The sequence below is a fragment of the Cornus florida genome, unplaced genomic scaffold (assembly GCF_030987335.1).
Source record: "Cornus florida cultivar Cherokee Brave unplaced genomic scaffold, ASM3098733v1 CherokeeBrave_3.0.0_Hap2_Chr01, whole genome shotgun sequence".
Taxonomy (NCBI): Eukaryota; Viridiplantae; Streptophyta; class Magnoliopsida; order Cornales; family Cornaceae; genus Cornus; species Cornus florida.
This window is the reverse complement of record NW_026775571.1, coordinates 119,431,454-119,451,778: the sequence shown is the minus strand read 5'-3', so window position 1 is coordinate 119,451,778 and position 20,325 is coordinate 119,431,454. Positions and strand designations below refer to the sequence as shown.

Below are 20,325 nucleotides of genomic sequence, written 5' to 3'. Positions count from 1 at the left end.
TTATAACAGAGATAAGGGAAGAGAAATTGCAAACATAGACATAGTGATTTTAGCGAGGTTCGGAAAACTCCTACTCCTCGGTTCAAGACCCCTCTTGAGACTTCCCAATCCACTATGGCTCCTCCTTACTGGTGGAAAGCAAACCTTGATTAGAAGCAACTCCTTGCTAAGAGAAAACCTCTCTTAGTCTTCATTTGGGCCAAACCAGCCCTTACAATAGCTTTGCTAAGAGAACTCCTTCTCTTAGGCTTACTTGGGCCACACCAGCCCTTACAATTTATTTACTAAGAAAAACACCTCTTAGTCTTACAGCAGATTTGTAAATAGAAATGGCAATACAATAAATCATCTCAAGAACTGATACAAATCAAACTTCAGAATAAAGTATATATGAAATCAAGTGAAGTTCAAACTCTAAGTATGAAATGTATGAGAGATCATGAGGAACCAAACAGAACACAAGCTCTGTAAAATATCAGAACAAAAGTTCTGTTTAAGATCAAATTAAGCTGGGAACAAAAGCTCCTTTGAAGATGGATTATACCATAAAAAAAGCTTTGTAAATGATAAGTGAAACCCAAAACAAAAGCTCTGTTTAAGGCTCACGAATATGGCTCTATCTTCTCTTAATTTCAGCTATACAAAACTGATGTATATATATAGACCATATGATGTAATATAGCTGTTGTGTAAATCTACATGATGGGCATGTGAATATCTGACTCTATGATGCTCGAAATATGTGTGTAAAGGTCTGTATAAAGCCTGGAGCAAGATTGCAGAAGTATTAAAGAAGATGCGCAACTCTGACACAGAAGGAATATAGCCGTTGGCTATTCCTTCAAGACTTAGTCAACTTAGTTGTGAACTAAGTCGGCTCAGTTCAAGATTGAGTCGACTCAGTTATAAACTGAGTCGGTTGAGTTGCCTATTTTCTGGGTTCTGAAAGTGATAAGGCTCGGTCTAACTAAGTCGGCTGGGTTGAGAAGGGAGTCGGCTTAGTTATGAACTGAGTCGGCTGAATTATTAAATGAGCCGGCTGAATTGAATTTTGATTTTGACGAGCCTCGGCCTAACTTAGTCGGCTGGATTGCTGACTGAGTCGGCTGAGTTGCATTTTACCAGAAATTCAAACTGTTTTGTGGCCTGCAACAGGCTTCTGCACAGGACTTTTGCACACAGCTTATTTCCATTGAAAACATTTAAGTAAATGTCTTTATAATATTTATATATCCATTTACTTTAAGTTGACAATGTAAATAAAGAAGTACCCCCCGTTTGGATTCAATAAAAAATATTAGAGAATTGAAATCCAACTAAATCAAAATGTATAAGTTCAGTTTTAGTATAAATTTGGATTTCCGACAGTTTTGGTAAAAATGAATCCTTATGTAGACCAATGTAAACTTGGTCAAAAATTCTAATAAAATCAGTTTAGGCTAGTTTAAGTATAAAGAGTTATTACCGGGAAAAATTATTTTGAAATAATCATTATTTCAAAAATCCATTTTTCACACTTAGCCAAAAACACAGTTTTTTATGACGCGTATTCTGGGGTCCTAATGTCCGTTACCAACTCATGGTAATGAAGGCTTCTCATTCCTTAATTGTTGACCAATATGAATTATATGATTGATGTGCATAGTCTTAGCATTTCTAACACAAGTGATGAGTTATTTCTAAGCTTATTGTCACGAAGTGATTCCTAAGACGCTTGGAGGATGGAAGACACGCATGCTGGTTGGCAAAGAGCAGAGTTTGACTGGGAATGGTTCCAGGGAAGGGGCGTGCAGGAGCACAGGATGGTACCTCTTCAGAGTTCAGGCAGGTCGACTCGGTTCAGTTCGGGGTGCTTGTCGCTGGTCTTGGACTTGACTATGAAGAAGGGAGTTGGCCATCCCTGCACAAACTGGTCGGGAGCTGGAGCCGTTCCCCTGACGAGGCCATGGCAGGCCGAAACCAGTCAGCATGTATCCTTGGGAGGGCAGGTCGTGGTGGCTGACCAGGGCGCTTGCGCGAGCTGAAGCAACGCCTTGGTGCCGCACGGGCCGTGCCGCTGCGCCAAATCTCTAGGCCCGTGACAAATGGTATCAGAGCAGGACTTGGGGTAAAGCACGGTGGGGTGCCCCCTTGTCGGTCCGGGAGGGTTCAGAGAATGAAGACGGTGCATTGAAGTTGCGTCGATGTGGAGGAATCAATGCAGTTGGGGGGGAGAGCCTCCATCTCCCCAGGAAGAGGCGTCCGTTGAAGTTGCGCATTGAAGGGCCGGAGGGCCGCGCGCACCAAAGTTCGTGCTTAGTCCTTGGGTGATGCAAACCATGGTGAAGGGCGAGCATCAAGTCGGCAGAAGGCCATTGCTTGCTCGGGATGTCGCGGAGGCGGCATGACGGAGAAGAGTCACGTCCTTGAGGAGTGGACGTCCCCTTGGTCCGAGGCCTATCATTGGGCGAGTGCAGTGCAGGGAGCTGCACAAGGAAGCGATGGTGGGAAGGCGAGCATACCGCATGGAGGCAGACTTTGGAAGGGAGTGGACGCAGTAGTGAAGCGCCGCACTGCGACGAGGACGTCGCAGGATTTGGGTGGGGGAGAATGTCACGAAGTGATTCCTAAGACGCTTGGAGGATGGAAGACACGCATGCTGGTTGGCAAAGAGCAGAGTTTGACTGGGAATGGTTCCAGGGAAGGGGCGTGCAGGAGCACAGGATGGTACCTCTTCAGAGTTCAGGCAGGTCGACTCGGTTCAGTTCGGGGTGCTTGTCGCTGGTCTTGGACTTGACTATGAAGAAGGGAGTTGGCCATCCCTGCACAAACTGGTCGGGAGCTGGAGCCGTTCCCCTGACGAGGCCATGGCAGGCCGAAACCAGTCAGCATGTATCCTTGGGAGGGCAGGTCGTGGTGGCTGACCAGGGCGCTTGCGCGAGCTGAAGCAACGCCTTGGTGCCGCACGGGCCGTGCCGCTGCGCCAAATCTCTAGGCCCGTGACATTATGCAAGCTTGAACTAACTCATTCTTTTAGCAAAGACTTCATGTGTCAATTATATGAATGAAGTGCATAGTCTATTGCTCATGGATATAGGAGCATATGAATAATGTATGATATGCATGGTTCTACAGAGATGAGTTTCAAATGGATTCATAAATACCTTGACATTGAATCCTAAACACTCACCATCTTATCTACCATTTTCTTCATACTTTGTCCATGATCGTGTAGCTTTGAGGTAGTCATGTTATGTTTCTTTCTTAGAGTTGCTTTCTTGCTCGTTATAGTCTAAGCTATCTTTCCTTACAACTTGAAATCTTCTTTGTATCCATTTCTTTCATTGATGTGATCTTGAGTGATGGAATACTTGGAATGATCTTTATGATCTTCATTGAGGTTCTTCTTTGAATGTAAATCATCTATAACACTCAATGTGAACATTAGTTCTTAAACACCATTAATCGTTTGTTATCATCAAAACATCTAGATTGTCATTTGATGAAATCTTTAAGGTCAACAGGTTTGTTTTTTTTGGGTTCGTGCACGAGGTTGTATAATTAAATTGGATATTCCAAGTTACGAGTAGTATTTTAAGTCATGAGAATAGGCCCTTAAAATATTTTTGTATTTTCGCTTTTTTCTTTTTCTGGTGTTTGGCAGACATCTTGAACATATTTTTCGAAATTTTTATTTTTTATTTTAGTATTTGACTTTTGAAAATATTTTTCGAGTAAAAATAAACTCTCCCTCACTGCCTTTTATGGGACTGGCATTAAGAGATCACTCAAACTACCACCATGGATAATTATGAGCCAGCAAACCTAGTAATTTTTTAATTTTTTTTATCTCTAATCAAACATTAGATTAACGCATACCAAGGGTGTATTTTATTTAAAATTAGAACTCTGAATAAAATATAAAAAATAAAGATTAAAAAAAAATCAGAAATGTGAGAGCAGTAGCCTATTATTCTACAATAGCCAGTAAAATGCTCAGAAGTTTCCCAGGCAGCACAATTGAAGAACCATTAGCAACAAAAAAATGAAAAAATAAAGAAAAGAAGAGAGATAAGAGAAAGAAGAGAGAGGAGAGAGAAGGGTGACAAAAAATAAAATAATAATAATAATAATTTTTTTCTTAAGTTTAATTTATTTATTTTTTTGAGTTGGGTTGGGTTCGGGTTGAGCCCAATTTGAGTCCGATTTGTGAATTTAAAAGTTTAAATGTCAAAATTTATGGGCTGGGTTAGCCCGCCCAAGTTTCACCCCTGATCGCATGGACTGGACGCAAATTGGGCTTTAGCCTGCTTTGCTTTTAGTAAATTTGCTTCACAGTAACAGATTAGGCTCTAGCCCTTTTCTGGACTCAGAAGTTTCATGTTCTTGTACGTGGGAGGTAATTGGAGCGTAGTCTTTGTATTATTATTATTTTTTATTGATAAATTTCTGTTTTGGACAACAATCGGAAATGCTCTAAGGAATACTAGGCTCCAACCACATCACCTACGTAAAAGAACATGTAACTTCTGAGTCCAGAAAAGGGCTGGAGCCCAATCTGTTACTGTGAAGCAAATTTACTAAAAGCATAACAGGCTAAAGCCCAATTTGCGGTCCAGTCCACGCGATTGCCACTCCATTTTGCACCCTAGTTCTTTTCCACTTCAAATGCTAGAGGTATGCTAGAGAGAGAAACAGAGGAGAGAGAAACAATGGAGTTCGAGAAGAGGAAGGAAGCAACACTTGCATTCATGAATTCACCAGAGCCTGATAAATCTCCAAAAGGCACAGTGGACACACCCATCTTACCTCTACTCAAGACCCTCAACTCACATCCCTCTTACTTCACTACCAGTTCATGCTCTGGCCGAATCTCCATCCTCTCCCAACCCACCGCCGCCGCCGCCGCCGCCGCCGCCGCTACCACTACCAAGAAAAAGGCCAAAGGCGGCACGTGGCTTTACATAACCCACGACCCAACTGACCCTGAATCAGTCCTCAACCTCCTATTCCCCACCAACCCAACTCAGCCTCCCCTAATCCACCTCTCCGATCTCGTCTTCCGATTCGAACCCCTAATAATCGCCGTCGAATGCAAAGACGTCTCCTCAGCTCAGTTCTTAGTATCTCTAGCTATCTCTTCTGGGTTCAGGGAATCGGGTATTACGAGTGTCAACAAAAGAGTGATCTTAGCTATTCGTTGTTCCATACGATTGGAAGTGCCGTTGGGTGATAACGAGCGGCTCATGGTGTCGCCGGAGTATATTCGGTACCTTGTTGGGATTGCGAACGAGAAGATGGAGGCGAATAGGCGAAGAACGGATAGTTTTCTTAATGCACTGATAAGCCATGGTTTTACTGGAATTGAAGTCTCGGAGAGTGTTAATGGACCTTCGGTCAATGCAAAAGGTGATATTAATGGTGGTTCGAAGCACATCGAGATTCAGAATTCAGAGTGTCATCTGAATTCTTATAGTAAAGGGAACAAGGGAGATGCAAAATCCGTAGGAATAGATGCAGACGCGCAATTTGGTATACTTAATATTTAACTGTTCTTGTAATTGATTTGATAATGAATGTAATATAGCGAGTATGGTTTAAACTTGTGACCTGTTGGTGGTCAATCTTATCTTACTTTAGCTATGACTGAAGGAGTATGTTATGTATGACAGTTTTGGTTAAAGTTTTCGAACTAACAATTTTTTGAATAATTGGCATGTTTGATTATACATTTAAGCAACTGTGGGTCTTCTAATCTCACATAAGTTTGCTATATATTAGAACATCTATCATTCGAGAATGCTCAGTCGGGATGTTAACATTGAAGTTGATTATAAGGTCTTGTATGGAAAACAGGATTCTAATTGGCATATCATTCTTACTATCTGTTGACGGCTAGTGGGAGTTTTGCACAGTAAGCATCCATATGCAGTAATGAGAGTTATGCTCCAAAATGCAGTAATGAGCGTTATACTTTACTTTTTACACTCTTTCTCAGAAGAATGTTGCCATTCTTGATTCTCAGTTTTGGCGATTCAATGTGGCCTAACAGTCTTGTTTGGTTCCCCTTCCCTCAGCACCGGTCTAACATAACTTGTTGACACTTGACAGCCATGATGTTTATTGTATATCTGTTTTACTTAACAAGTTGCAAATAGAAAATTATAATGCCTAATAATTCCATTTGCAAAGTGATTTTAGGGATGCCATGTGTGTGTTTGTGTATACAAGTGACATTGTTTTGCTTTACGTATATACTTATACGCATGCAAACATGTATGTTGAAGAAATATATTCTAAATTAACTGTATTAATAGTACACATACTTAAATTACTTACTCCTATTTTTAATGTAGATGTTTATTTAAATGTTGAATCTGATGAATGTAAAAAATAAACAAATTTTTAATTATTAATTAAGAGCCAAACAAATCTGACACAATAGGAGGAATACTTTTGAATCTTAGAAATTTATGCTTAGGTGGAAGCTTCACTGATTTGATGTAGTTGCATGGATAGTTTGGTTGTACTATCACATACTAATATATGTTTGATTGCAGGACTCTTTCCTTTTAAATGTGACAGCAAATTTGAATCTTTGAATCACTGGCAGGATCATTAGGAGTTCCAGGTACCACTCTGTCTATTATTCCAATGGTGATTGTTGGCGAACCTGTTGAGAAGCTTCTCCTTTGGGGTCACTCTGCTTGTCCTTTGGGTAACCCAAATCACAAAAGAATTCTCATTTTTGGTGGTTTTGGAGGTATGGGAAGACATGCAAGGAGAAATGATTCTATACTGCTTGATCCACTGGATGGTAAGTTAGAAGCAATCAGTGTTCAGGGCACTCCATCTCCACGCTTGGGTCACACGTCTTCTGTAATAGGAGATTTTATGTTTGTTATTGGAGGCAGGGCTGATCCAATGAATATTCTGAATGAGGTCTGGGTTCTTAATACAGTGAAGAATGAATGGAATTTGCTAGAATTTACTGGCAGTGTGTTTCCTCCTAGGTAATGCCTTTATTTTATTGATGCTTCAATTGTTTTTCTGCCTGTTTTAAATTTTGGTTATTCGTGATCCTATGGAAATTAAATATAACCTCAACACTGTTTATAAGATCTAATTTTCTGTTGCGTTTCTGTCTTTTCTTCTGAAAAACCAGTCTAAAGTCAAATATTTGGAAGAAGAGAAGTTTCTGTTAACTAACTTCTTGGTTTAGATTTGAAGCAATTTAATTTATTTTAAAATCTTTCAGAACAGATTTCTCATCTTTCTGTGTCCATTTATATTTCCTGTATACATCTAACATAGTATTGATTTTATACAGGCATCGGCATGCAGCAGCAGTTGTAGGCTCAAAAATATATGTATTTGGTGGAATTCTCAATGATGTAATTTCTTCGTCATTATGTGTCCTTGATATAAACAATTTGCAGTGGACTGAGATATGCATCCAGGGGAAATGGCCATGCCCTCGTCATTCTCATTCATTGGTGGCATTTGGGTCTAGGTTATTTATGTTTGGAGGATATGATGGCGAGAAAGCACTAGGAGACCTTTACAGTTTTGATGTTCAAACATGTCTATGGAAAAAGGAAAAGATGGCAGGGAGGACTCCATATGCAAGGTTCTCACACTCAATGTTTGTTTATAAGAATTATCTTGGAATTGTAGGGGGATGTCCTGTCAGACAACATTATCAAGAGTTGTCATTACTTGATCTGCATTCCCATTTGTGGAAGCATGTGATGCTGAATTCTGTTGGCAAAGATCTTTTTGTTCGTTGCACAGCAAGTGTTGTTGGCGATGATCTAGTAATGATAGGCGGTGGGGCAGCTTGTTATGCTTTTGGAACAAAGTTTAGTGAACCAATGAAAATCAACTTGCTTCCAGTAACGCCCTTAGATGATCATTTTGTGCCTGCTGAATCTGGAGAAAAGCATGTTGTTTACCAAGATGAAGGGGTGGTAGTAGAGAGAAAGAATGGTGATTTTCAATTTTCACAGAATAAAACTGAACAAATATCAAATAATGGCCCTTTGGATCCTGAGGTTGAAGAATCTTGCAAATATGTTGGACGTCAGATGGTTGATTCGCATTGGGTTCTACAACTTGAAAGGCAATATGCGAAATTGGGGAAGGACATATTGAAAATTTTTGGATGGTTAGATGTTGCGAGAAAGGTTTATCCCCAGGAAGACGGGATACATATTTGTTTCCCTGTCACAGAAGAATTTTGTGCTGTCTACTGCAATAAGCAACATCATTCGGTAAATGAGTTCAAAAGAATGGATGGCCTTCAACCATGGAAATCATCAGAGAGAGAGGGGTTTTTATTAAATGATATCTCCTGTTCAAAAGCTTTGAATGTTCTAATAGCATGTGGTGCCACTAAACTTCTGGACGAGGTTGTTAAAGTAAAAAAGTTTCCAAACTCTCCTCTAAAAATAATGACTGAAGCTGTAGCCTCTTTAGTAAAGCATCGAAACCTACCCGCACAACTTTTAGAGCAGCTACCCACAAGGTTTATGTTTCATTGCTTTGTCTTTCTTTGATGCCTGTTTGCCGGTTCAACACGAGCTGCATTTTATATTACATTACAAAACTGTTACTTATGTATTTATTCATTATTAATTTTCTTTTTTCTTTATTTTGGCGAGACCTTGATATAAATGTTTCTGGTGCCTATGTTGTTCTATCAATTAAAGCTTTGTCGAACACCATGATACATTTCATTTTAAAAACAGTTTTTTTCTAACTCAGATGGGAGCGACTAGGGGATATTAATGTGATTCCAGTGACGTCGTTCAGGGATCCAATTTGGGACTCAATTGGGGAGGAGCTTTGGCCAACCGTTGCAAAATCTCTTGGTACTCGTCGGCTTGCTCGACAAGTAAGCTGTATTCACAAAACTGTATCCATGCTCTTGCATCTGCTCGTTGATCAATATATTTTAAAGCATATTTCTTTATGCAACTTTTTTGTATATTTTCTGTATGTTTTTCAGCCGCTATTGGTACATGTGGTAGCAGTTGGATTTTGTAATGTGGGTGGGAATGTTGGTAGATACTAAAATGGATTAATGATACTAATTATGAGTTGAATGCGATTGTGACAATAGTGCAAATCAGACTATCTCTACTGTAATTACTAATTAGCTATGCACTCGTGCATTTCTGGACCATATCATCCACTCAAACAATCCATCTAGATCCTTTTTTGACGAGGACTGTTATTTCACACCATCTCAAAGGCTTTTCATCTATATGACTGGCTAATTCTTTGATTTCTCCTGATTGTGAAGTTGATTTGGATGTGAAATTTCTACTCACGTACTAAAATCTAATGTTGGATAAGGAGCACAAAACATATCTGGAAGATAATGTAGTATATTGTGGAGAAATGGACATCTGAGAAGTATCCGTTCCTAATTTCAAACATACTTCATAATGCAGTATACACAGACTGTATGCTTCTGTTCTTGGAGACTTGGATTTGACCCGGTAGAGATAGCTAATCATTAGTTTTGAACAGTAGGCAACTTGATCTACGTAATGATATTTATCTTAATCACTATGTTTGTTTTTGTTTCGAAGCCAATGATGCCACAGCCATGTATGTTGCTATAGATATTACAAAGTGGCCACCCATACTGATTGACTTAAATTGGACGATACCCCACTAATAAATTTATATTTGAAAATGGTTGAAATTTCAACCTAGAAATCAAATACATTGTTCTTTCAGAGTAAGTTAAAGTGTCCCTCAATTTTGACATGCCATAATGTCTTATTTTGTGTTTTGATTTAGAGATTAATTGGCTTTTTGTTAATAAAATAGCCTTATACTTTTTAGGGTCGAGTTGCATCTACTGGAACAAGGGACAGTAATTTGGAGATTCTTGTGGGAGACAATGGTTGGGTTGATCACCGTGAAAATGGAATTCTTTATTCTTTTGATGCAACCAAGTGCATGTTCTCTTGGGGAAATTATTCTGAGAAGCTTCGCATGGCCTGTCTAGATTGTAGGGATCAAGTTGTTGTAGATTTGTTTGCTGGCATTGGATATTTTGTGTTACCATTCCTCGTCAGGTATACTGTGATTATCATTCTAGTACATTGTTTCGGTATGAAATTTTATCTTACAAATCCTTTTACACATGCTTTGATTATCATATTGGTATTATTGTTTTTCAGTAATCCCTCTTATACCTCCGATTTTTGCTTTGCTAAATCCTTTTTGAAGGATCATTTAGATTTTAGTTTTATACAGTTCTTGAAGTGGACATATTCTACTATCTGAAATCCAAGGTCTGATCTAGTATCAATAGGATTGTCTAACAATCATATGGGAACCTCTTTTTGATATGTATTTCGCACTTAGAAAAGTGGAAGTAGAAGAAGAGAAAAATAGATGTGAATGAGTGTTAGAGATTGGATCTAAACCTATAATTTGATGGGATCCAGAGAAAAATTTGGTTAATATGTTAATCTCGAGTCTTATCATATTTATTGTTTTTCCTTTACATGCTTCCCTGGCAAAGTGTTAATCTCCCCACTCCCCTTTTCCCTTTTAATTGATCATGACTGAAGTGTTTTGTTGTGCTAGTATATACTTTATTCATTCAATGAGTGGACATTTGGTTGGAATAACTGTTACCAATGCCATTACATGATTAATTTTACACCTATAGCATTCCTAATTTCTAACCTTGTTTTTTTTTTTTTTTTAATTATTATTTTTATTATTATTATTATTTTTTTTTCTTTCTTTCTTTCTCTCTTGGTGTTGTATAATGTTGATAACATTGGTTGATCAGGGCAAATGCGAAACTGGTGTATGCATGTGAGTGGAATCCCCATGCTATTGACGCACTTCAGCGTAACCTTCATGCTAATTCTGTGGCTGATCGTTGTGTGATACTTGAAGGAGATAACCGGATCACAGCTCCTAAAGTATGACCCCTGGCTTTATTTGTTTAGTATCTAGTTCGTTTGTATCTGTAACTGGATTTTCCAATAAACTTGGGCTGTCAAGCTTGATCCAAATCATTGCAACTTGATCCTTCATATAGTTCCAATTAGGCTTTTTTATTTTATATTTTTGGGATCTTGTAACAGTTTATTAGAGGAAGCCTAAAACTGTAGTGACAGTATATTCAGAGAGCAGTTTACACATGCATAATGTGCATGTGAAGTGTCAGGAGTCCTTGTAAGTGATTTGCTGTGTAGGTTATTAGATGACCAGGTTGGGGTTCTTTATACATGGACAAACGTATCAAAAAGCTACAAGTAAAAAATCTAATGCTACTTCCAAGATGTCTGGCCATTGAGATTATACCTCCTATTTCAAGACAGTACTACTGAAATGACCTGGACTTGGTTCATTTCATGCCTTGGATGGCAGTCTAACTAATTCATGTAGCATCTTTTGATGATGATTTTCCACTTGATTAAAACACGGCTGTAGAGGTTGCTAGGAGTAAGAAGCTTGGGGCCTTGATGATTTTATTAGGATGCGAGCTTGGATAACATTATGAATTGTGATGATATTACATGTTCTGTTCACAAGAGGATGTGTAGGGCTTTATTAATTTCACTCTGGGTTTTTTTTTTTTTTTCGAAAAACAGGGTGTTGCTGATCGGGTCTGTCTTGGTCTCCTGCCAACAAGTGAAGGCAGTTGGGCCACTGCTGTAAAGGCATTAAGGTGTTTTATCTAATCACTCTTACAGATTTTACCTCTATGATTTTGTGTCCTTGGGTTTGTCATGATTACAGCTTACAACATGTTAATTTAGAACATTTTCTCACATCATGAGGTGAAAAATAAAAACTTGGATGGCTAACCTGTACTTTAGGGATGCAAAGAAGTCTAAGCCAAGGTGACCTTTCAGTTGCATAAGCTCAGCTCAAAATTTTATGAGCTCTAAATATGTGATCAAGCTTGGCTTGTTTATCTTTACATAAATCTCAAACAATTTTAACTCAGATAATTTTGATTCGAACTTCAAAATTTTGGGTTTCTCTAGTGTCTTTAAAATGCTGTTTTGAATATCAAGCTGTGTTCAAATTCCAATCAGCATGTACATAAGTTTCAAAATGTGATCAAACTTGTCCCGCTTTTTCCCAAGTCAATCTTTACAAGCCTCTAACCGAGCTGATATGGAACCAAGCCCGATTAGCTTCTTTTCATCTTTTGTCTTACAGCCTATTTGTTGCAGAGTCGAAACTTCTTTCACAAGACATCTTTGACCACTTGACTTTAAATTGCTTCATGTAAATCATAGTTGGTTTGTTACCATAGTTGACTGACAAGTCTGTACCATGTTCTAGCACGCCTAGAAGCTGTCAACAAGCCTAGTAATTTATGTTTGGTACTTGAATACAATCCACTTGAAGTGCTAAAATGAGTACGGCCAATTAACGTGCATGCTCAAAAATCTACTGAGGAACTGATGAAATCACAGGTTTTCTCAACCCAAAAGAATAGAATTCCTCGAAAAAAATTGCTTTAATTTAAAGAGAGGAACTTCTCACATTGGAAAATCCTTATTCCTTTTGCACCAAATGGTCTGTAATAGACAGAGAGGCTGCTGTATTCTACACCTTCCTGACTTTCGTCTTCTAATAATCCACTCTCCAACCATCCAGCAGACCCAACTGTTCTTGGCATGATTCCCTGATCCCAATTAAGGAAAGAAAAAAGACTCCATAGCACCCACCAGATGAGGAGATTCATCCTCCTCTTTACACATGCAACACCTGTTAGCCATACAAGCAAACAAAGGGTCCTCATATTTATTTCACTTAATTCATCGACTACTTCTAAATAAAGAACTTAGAAGTTATAAGCTATAAATTGCATCATCACTAAAACGGAGAATTGTATTGGATTTTATAAGTCTTTATTTTATAGTATATCATTTCATGCGGCAACTCGGCGTGATTTGTTCTGATGCAGTATATAATCCATGGATGAATCTGGCCAGTTACTCGGAACTTGCATGTGAGAGAAATGGTAAATTTCACTAAAATCTTAGATTACCTTGTCAAGGTGGATCCACCCATGGATTAAATTACATTGTCCCGTATATGATTTGTCAACAAGGTTTTCTGTTTTCATTTTTTGGACAAGAGAAGAGTCTTTCAGTTTGAATTTCCACCTTGTTTCATCTGTGTGTTCTTTTCTTTTTCAGTGAGCTCCGTGCATCTCTCTCTCTCTCTCTCTCTCTCTCTCTCTCCTGGGTTTCTACTTGTATTTAGTGGCTTTGTTTCCCTTTAAATATCTTTCCTACTTGTTTTTATGCCAAGTTCTTACCCACTTGTGCCAACCCCTTGAGGTTTGCATCTTTTTCACTTCTGTGTCTAAGTTATCCATGGTAATGCTAATAATGCAGGAGTGAGGGTGGGATATTACATGTGCATGGGAATGTGAGGGACTCGGAGGTAGATTCGTGGACAGGACATGTCTCAAAATCGATACATGAAATCGCTGTATCTGAAGGTATCATATCCCCAGCTTATGGCAAGTGCCTTGGACATGTTGATCAAAATTTGATGGATAGCAAACAGTTCAGAGAGTATAATGCTGCTGAGGGTCTTCCTTTTTTTTTTTTTTGGCTTGGATATATGAGGTTGATACTGTTAAAATTTGGTTTATTTGCAGGCTACTGTTGGGAAATTGCAATAGAACATCTTGAGAGAGTAAAATGGTATGCCCCGCACATTCGCCATATTGTTGCAGATCTAGGATGCAAACAGGTTCAGAGATAACATGCCAAGTGGTGTGTTGCTTAAAAGTGCAAATTAGGCTGCTGCATGACAAAATCATGGCTGTGAACCTGTGGTTTGATGCTGCACGAATGGCATCTGACTGGTGCACGTCATTGTACCCAATTCCAGATTCGCCTTTTTTCTCCACGTAGGGTCTCTTAAGTACCCATAATCCACGTTGGGCCTCTTAAAATTTCCTGTGAGCTGTCCCAAGATTTAAAGGATTTCTGCAGATACTTGTTTGGGAAAAGAGATGGCCAATACTGAAATTTTTTACAAGAGGGAAAGATGAGCTTGGAGGTGATGACCGTTGGGAATATTTCAAAATAGGCAAATGCAGTTTGGAGAGAAGCCGTGGTATTAAATACTTGGGAAATTTGATGTGGAGAGTTGTAGATGGTTGCTTTTTTGTTCCTCTGGACTGCAAAATTGTTTAAGCACATGCTTCATGCTTAATGTCACTTGAAGAAACTTTCAATTTTTTGACTCTCAGAGAGGGTGGAATATATTTTATTTCTTCATAGAGGAAGTATCTCCGCAGGTGAAGCTAATTTGATATTCACAAATTTTTAAATTGAAAGTACTCGAAGTAGATGATATTCACAAAAATAATCATGGGAACATCAAGCAAACATCAACAATATCTCACCTCTAATAAGTCAAATCATTGGGGTTGCAAATTTTGCTTTTATTGGCAATCTCTCAAATAACGTCCAAAAAAAAAAAAAAATAAGGTAGTCTCTTATAATCTTCAATTCATTAGCCATCAATAACGGATTGAATAAAACTAATTTCTTACAATAATAGCACTAATAATTAAAATACAAAGAATTATCACTTTTTCCATCAGTGAATAATGTTATCAAAAGAGTTTTATCGTAACAAAAGAAGGTTCTGTCACTCGTATTTTAATATTCAATTGATAATATTACTCTTAATTTGATCTCCAAATGTGATCAGACTTGTGTTTATGCATGTATATTCATTTATAAGCTAGGCTCTTTGTTTTTTTTTCTTCCTAAGCAATCTCTAGTCTCCCTTGGTTCATTGACGTGTCCACTACTCCTAAAATTAAGGAATGCAATAAGACATTGTAGCTCACTGTTTCATTGACGAATCCCACTAAACAACTTCTTATATCTAATTATTGTTGGAGAAACAAATAACATAAGCGCAAATTTGTATATAGGTGTGCCATTGATACTTGTCTCCGTTATCACGAATCTTTAACAATTTATTAAGTGATCATAATCATTCTCAATATTGTAAAATTTTGAAGAAGAATAATGATACACCTTTTGAATTTGAAAAATGTTTAATAAAAATGTAACGACCCTAAATTGTTACCATTTAAAAAAAAAATATCTCCCCTAAAAAAATCGGCCTACCACAACCTATTTAAAAGAACTTTAAACCTATCCCAACACAAATATCATATAATATACTCCATGGTGGTACAACCACATACTATATCATCCAAATATCATATTTACAGTCCCAAAATATAATTACAATAACAAGAGCTCACAAATCTCTATACCAAATATAACAAACTAAGATTTAACCAAATAATATGGGACGTAATACAAAAATAGCAAAAAGAAGTCTTCTAAACCAAATTAGGCCTATGGTGGAAAGTCATCCGCAACTTCTTTCCCGTTTCTTAAAAAAAATTATTAAATAATAGGGTGAGTATAAAGCTCAGTAGGTAGCACTTAAGACACGCATCTTGTGTCCTTGTGAATCTATACAAAGAATAGATCAATAGGAACAGGGATCATACAATGTCGGGATAATACAACATTTCAACCAAACTCAAGTGCAAACAATACAATACCATGGAATGCAAATGCATGCCGATATCGCTCCCCATTTTCACATTTCAAACCATCACTTTCAAACTGTTAATACAACCCGCCCTTTGGTGACCCCGCAGCCGCACGAAAGGAGGATTGGCTACTGTCTCTAGACTTTGGGTAACCCTGCAGCGTCATCGAGGGGCCCAGATAGCTCAACCACGCTAGGACGACTCCCTAGTCCCCTCTAGGCTATATTAACACTCCGGCCCTTTGGTACCCCCGCGGCGACCGGGTTTTCATAAAACCATTTCGTAAAAACTCTTTCCCAAAATTTCCCTTTTTGTTCCAAAACAATCTCCCATTTCATGCCCAATATAAGTGCATAAGTGCATCAGTACCATGAATATACTCATCATTCCACAAACAACTCAATTTAAGTAAGCAAGGCATAATTTCAAAGAATTTCTCAAGGAATTTCAACATGCTCTTTTACAACAATACATTTAGCCTAACGAACATATATAAATCATCACATAGGCAAGTTTTCCACATAAAACATTTAATACAAGCTCTCACATAACCACATACACATGTTCTAACTACTTCTAAACTACAACTAGCACAAATAAGCATTAACTACAACAATTTAAGAGATGTAATTCATATAGAGCAAGAAAATTGTGAATTAAGAGCCCCTATTTCTAAACTCAACAAAACCCTTGAAATGGGTCTTTAATTTCGAACTCCCTAGAAAGCACCAAATCTGAAATTGCTTATACTAGCACGTAGAGTTTGTCGTGGGCATTGTTTTGCCTCAAACGACTCTCAAATCTATCAAGGATTGAGAGAGTAATCACAATTCAAAGTCGGCTTCCCAAGTTAAAAGAAAAAGAAAAGAGTAAATGAGAAAATGAAAAGCAGGAAGTGCTCTCTAGAAAGTGTGAGTGGTGGGTTCCACCAATTTTTTTTTTTTTTTTTTTTTTTATTTAAATCACACCACATACATATAATTATATACACATATGTGCACGCCCGCGCATATATATATTGACACGACATTACAAAAAAAATGTAAGTGAATGTGAACTCAAACACACAGTAATAAGTAAGGTGATGATCTCATGTGATGGAACTCACGTACTTTGGACATTCTTTTAATTGGGATTGTATCCTCAATGACTTGGATGGTTCAAGAGCTACGGACCGGTCCAACGTGTCTATCAAAATGGATCGGAGTGTATTGCTAAAAATGCGCCTGGAAGCTGGAATTAGTTTTCAAGTCAATTTTTAACTCTCTAAAAAACTAAAATTGTGTGCCGAGTTGGTTTACAAGGCTATTTATATGAATCCGAATAGAATTTTAGGGTGAGAGGAATTCAATTAATTGAATAAAATTGTGCCTTTGGAAGAGAGATCAAGTGGAAGAGAATTGTTTATTTGATTACTGGTGTTGTTTTTGGGTTTTGCCGCAACACCTATTAACAGCTTTCAGCAGTTTCCTCTTCAACCTACAAGTGTTAGCCAGAGACGACTAGTGTTTAATTGCGTCTGTTTTGCACTTCATGCAGATATGTCAAAAAAGTCAGAAGCATCAAAATCATAACTCCAATCCATTAAAAAAAGTTTGGATCCATATCTATATACATATATTTTTTTATTTGCAGTTTTGTCTCTATTTGGATTACTTAAGAACAACCCATGAATCAAAATGAAGCAAAGTCGGTGAGCATTAGTGAGTAGACAGAGAGATCGATGGGTTCCAAAGCTATCTTCTTCTTTGCTATCTTGTCCTTCTCATCACTGGTGTCTGTCAAACCTGCAGCTTTTGCAGAAAATGAGGTGGACCCAGGTCTTGTTATGAACTTCTACAAAGATTCATGCCCTCAGGCTGAAGACATCATCACAGAACAAGTCAAGCTTCTCTACAAGCGCCACAAAAACACTGCGTTCTCTTGGCTCAGAAACATCTTCCATGATTGTGCTGTTCAAGTATTTACTACTAATTATATGCCAAACAGAACTCATCTTATGTATCTTTTTCTTTTCTTGAATAAAATATATATGTGTGACATATATCTGTTTTGTATTTGTGGTTATAGTCATGTGATGCTTCACTATTGCTGGATTCAACGAGGAGGAGTTTGTCAGAGAAGGAGACAGATAGGAGCTTTGGGCTGAGAAACTTTAGGTACCTTGACACCATTAAAGAAGCTGTTGAGAGAGAGTGCCCTGGTGTTGTTTCCTGTGCAGATATCCTTGTTTTGTCTGCTAGGGATGGCATTGTTTCGGTAATTTACTTCAATTTCCCCTTTATTTACCTAACAATCTTGTATGTGTTCTGTGTATTTCACACCTTGCATGTGATGTGGTTGGTTTTCTTGATTTACTCTGTTTTTCACACAAGGTGTTTCTTACAATACATCTGACTCTGGACACTGTTTTCATCTTGATTCCAACTGTTTGTATGTGCACACAACACTAGACCTATCTAAAGACAAATTCAGAATTTGTGAAGAAGTTAGGTCTCTTGATTCAACAATTCATTTATATGAGTATATATATATATATAGAGAGAGAGAGAGAGAGAGTTGACATGATTCTCTCCTGTAATCAAGTAACATTTGATTCGGTTTTATAATCAGTTAACAGCTGCAACAATTATTTGAATTCAAATTCAAAAGGATTTTGTTCAATCCATTAGGTGGGTTCCAGTAATCTTTTAGAGCATGTATGGCTAATACTATCCCTGTATCCAAATTGTTATCCATTATTTGTTTAGGCTTTGAAATGTTCCACTTATTTAACTAGTACTACTTTTTTTGTGACTTCAAAAAAGGGTTGCTGTAAAAAAAAAAAAATTGTGGGGTAACATGAAATTGGTGCTTTAGTTTGTCTGTGTTATTTATGTGGCTTTAGAAATCTCTTGCTAAGGAAGAAGAAAAGAAAGAGGTGGCAAAAGTAAAAACACAAAGAAGTGTTACTTTCTGATATGTAAGATCAGCGAGTCCTTTCAATGAACAAAGTAACAGTGGATATTTATTTATCAATAGAATTTGATGGTATTTATATTTTTAAAAGTAGGACTTCATTGCATTTTTCCCAACAAAAAAAAAAATAAAATCTCGGTGCTGGTATATAATAATTCTTTGTTTCTCTTCTAGTTATTGACTCTCTGGAAAACTCCCAAAATGAAAATCTTTAACATCTTGCTTGCAGTTAGGAGGCCCTCATATTCCTCTTAAAACCGGACGAAGAGATGGTAGGAAGAGCAGAGCAGATGTCCTTGAGCAATACCTCCCAGACCACAATGAGAGCATCTCTGTTGTCCTTGAAAAGTTTGGAGAAATGGGTATTGACACCCCTGGAGTTGTTGCCTTGCTAGGTATAAATCATTCATCAACATCATGCATGCACTTTCATATATTCATAGTATTGGTTCGTGATTACTTTCAGACTCGAAAACAAGTGTTGCCTCAAAAACTCATTAAGATTATCGCCTTTTACCATTGTATCAAGCAATAACCCAATTGGGTAATTATAATTTGGACTAGTGAAACCAAAATTTAATTGTGTTCCACAGGTGCTCATAGCGTTGGTCGAACCCACTGTGTCAAGTTGGTGCACCGCTTATACCCAGAGGTGGACCCTGTGCTCCACCCTGGCCATGTCGAGCACATGCTGCACAAGTGCCCAGACCCGATCCCAGACCCGAAAGCCGTGCAATATGTGAGGAATGACCGTGGCACACCCATGGTCCTAGACAACAACTATTACAGGAACATATTGGACAACAAAGGATTATTGATAGTGGATCACCAACTAGCCAGAGACAAGAGGACAAAGCCTTATGTGAAGAAAATGGCCAAGAGCCAAGACTACTTTTTCAAGGAGTTTGCAAGAGCCATCACCATTCTCTCCGAGAACAATCCTCTCACTGGCACAAAGGGTGAGATCAGAAAGCAATGCAATGTTGCCAACAAGCACCACTAGAAGAGCTTTTGCTACAAGCCCAACTCTACTTCTCTTCTATGTACTGTGTGAAGAAGAAGCTAAAGAGTGATATAATAAAATGGGTTGTTTTATTAAGCAGTGGTGGTTCTTGTGAGTGGCATGAAAGATGGATATAGAAAATGTTGGGATGTCTGCATGCATGTATGATGGTGGTGATGGTTGCATGGTGATTTTTGTTGATAGCTCATGCACATGTTGTTCTCCATTTTATACGGCAGTATTTTGGCTACATATATGGATCAAAATGGAATTCAATGAAAAGGACCCATCCTCATTCATTCTTCTCCAAGAAAGTAAAATGACAAAGAAAGTATCTTAAGCCCTTAAAACTTTTCAAGACAAATAATAGAAAAGAAGTTCAATAAATAAAAGACAAGATTTCCTTACATAAGAAAACATAACTTTATGTATGTTTATGTATTAATTAATCTTCTGGTAGGTAGAGAATTATGTTATATGGAGTCCAGAAAAAAGAGATGGGAGTATATGGCAGACCTTGTACGTGTGTGTGTGTCTGTGTGAGAGAGAGAGAGAGAGAGAGAGAGAGAGATTCTCTTGTAATTCTTATGTCTGCCAAGACTACATAACTGATGCTATTTGGGGGAAAATGTAATTAATATTATAAAAGACAGATAATGAAATATGCTTTAGGTTGTGTTGTAAATCATAATGCTCCTTGAATATAAAGAATGAATTATATACACTAATTTCGTATATTTTCTCCATCGTTCTTTTCTCCCTAATCAAAATTATTATTTTT

The 20,325-nt window shown here is 37.8% G+C and overlaps 2 protein-coding genes across 2 annotated transcripts; both read left to right on the top strand.

Annotated features, from left to right (window-relative positions):
* The first annotated feature begins 4,658 nt into the window (after window positions 1–4,658).
* Window positions 4,659–14,278, top strand: LOC132267140 (tRNA wybutosine-synthesizing protein 2/3/4). The gene is made up of 9 exons (XM_059768208.1): window positions 4,659–5,511; window positions 6,593–6,992; window positions 7,310–8,506; window positions 8,746–8,875; window positions 9,838–10,073; window positions 10,802–10,937; window positions 11,613–11,689; window positions 13,380–13,486; window positions 13,649–14,278. The coding sequence occupies exons 1-9, from the start codon at window positions 4,659–4,661 to the stop codon at window positions 13,753–13,755; spliced, it is 3,243 nt and encodes a 1,080-aa protein (XP_059624191.1). The 3' UTR covers window positions 13,756–14,278.
* A 2,571-nt stretch (window positions 14,279–16,849) lies between these two features.
* LOC132267132 (peroxidase 42-like) lies at window positions 16,850–19,640 on the top strand. The gene is made up of 4 exons (XM_059768200.1): window positions 16,850–17,543; window positions 17,654–17,842; window positions 18,771–18,936; window positions 19,135–19,640. Exons 1-4 carry the CDS (start codon window positions 17,307–17,309, stop codon window positions 19,542–19,544), a joined length of 1,002 nt encoding a protein of 333 aa, XP_059624183.1. The 5' UTR covers window positions 16,850–17,306; the 3' UTR covers window positions 19,545–19,640.
* The last annotated feature ends 685 nt before the right edge of the window (window positions 19,641–20,325 follow it).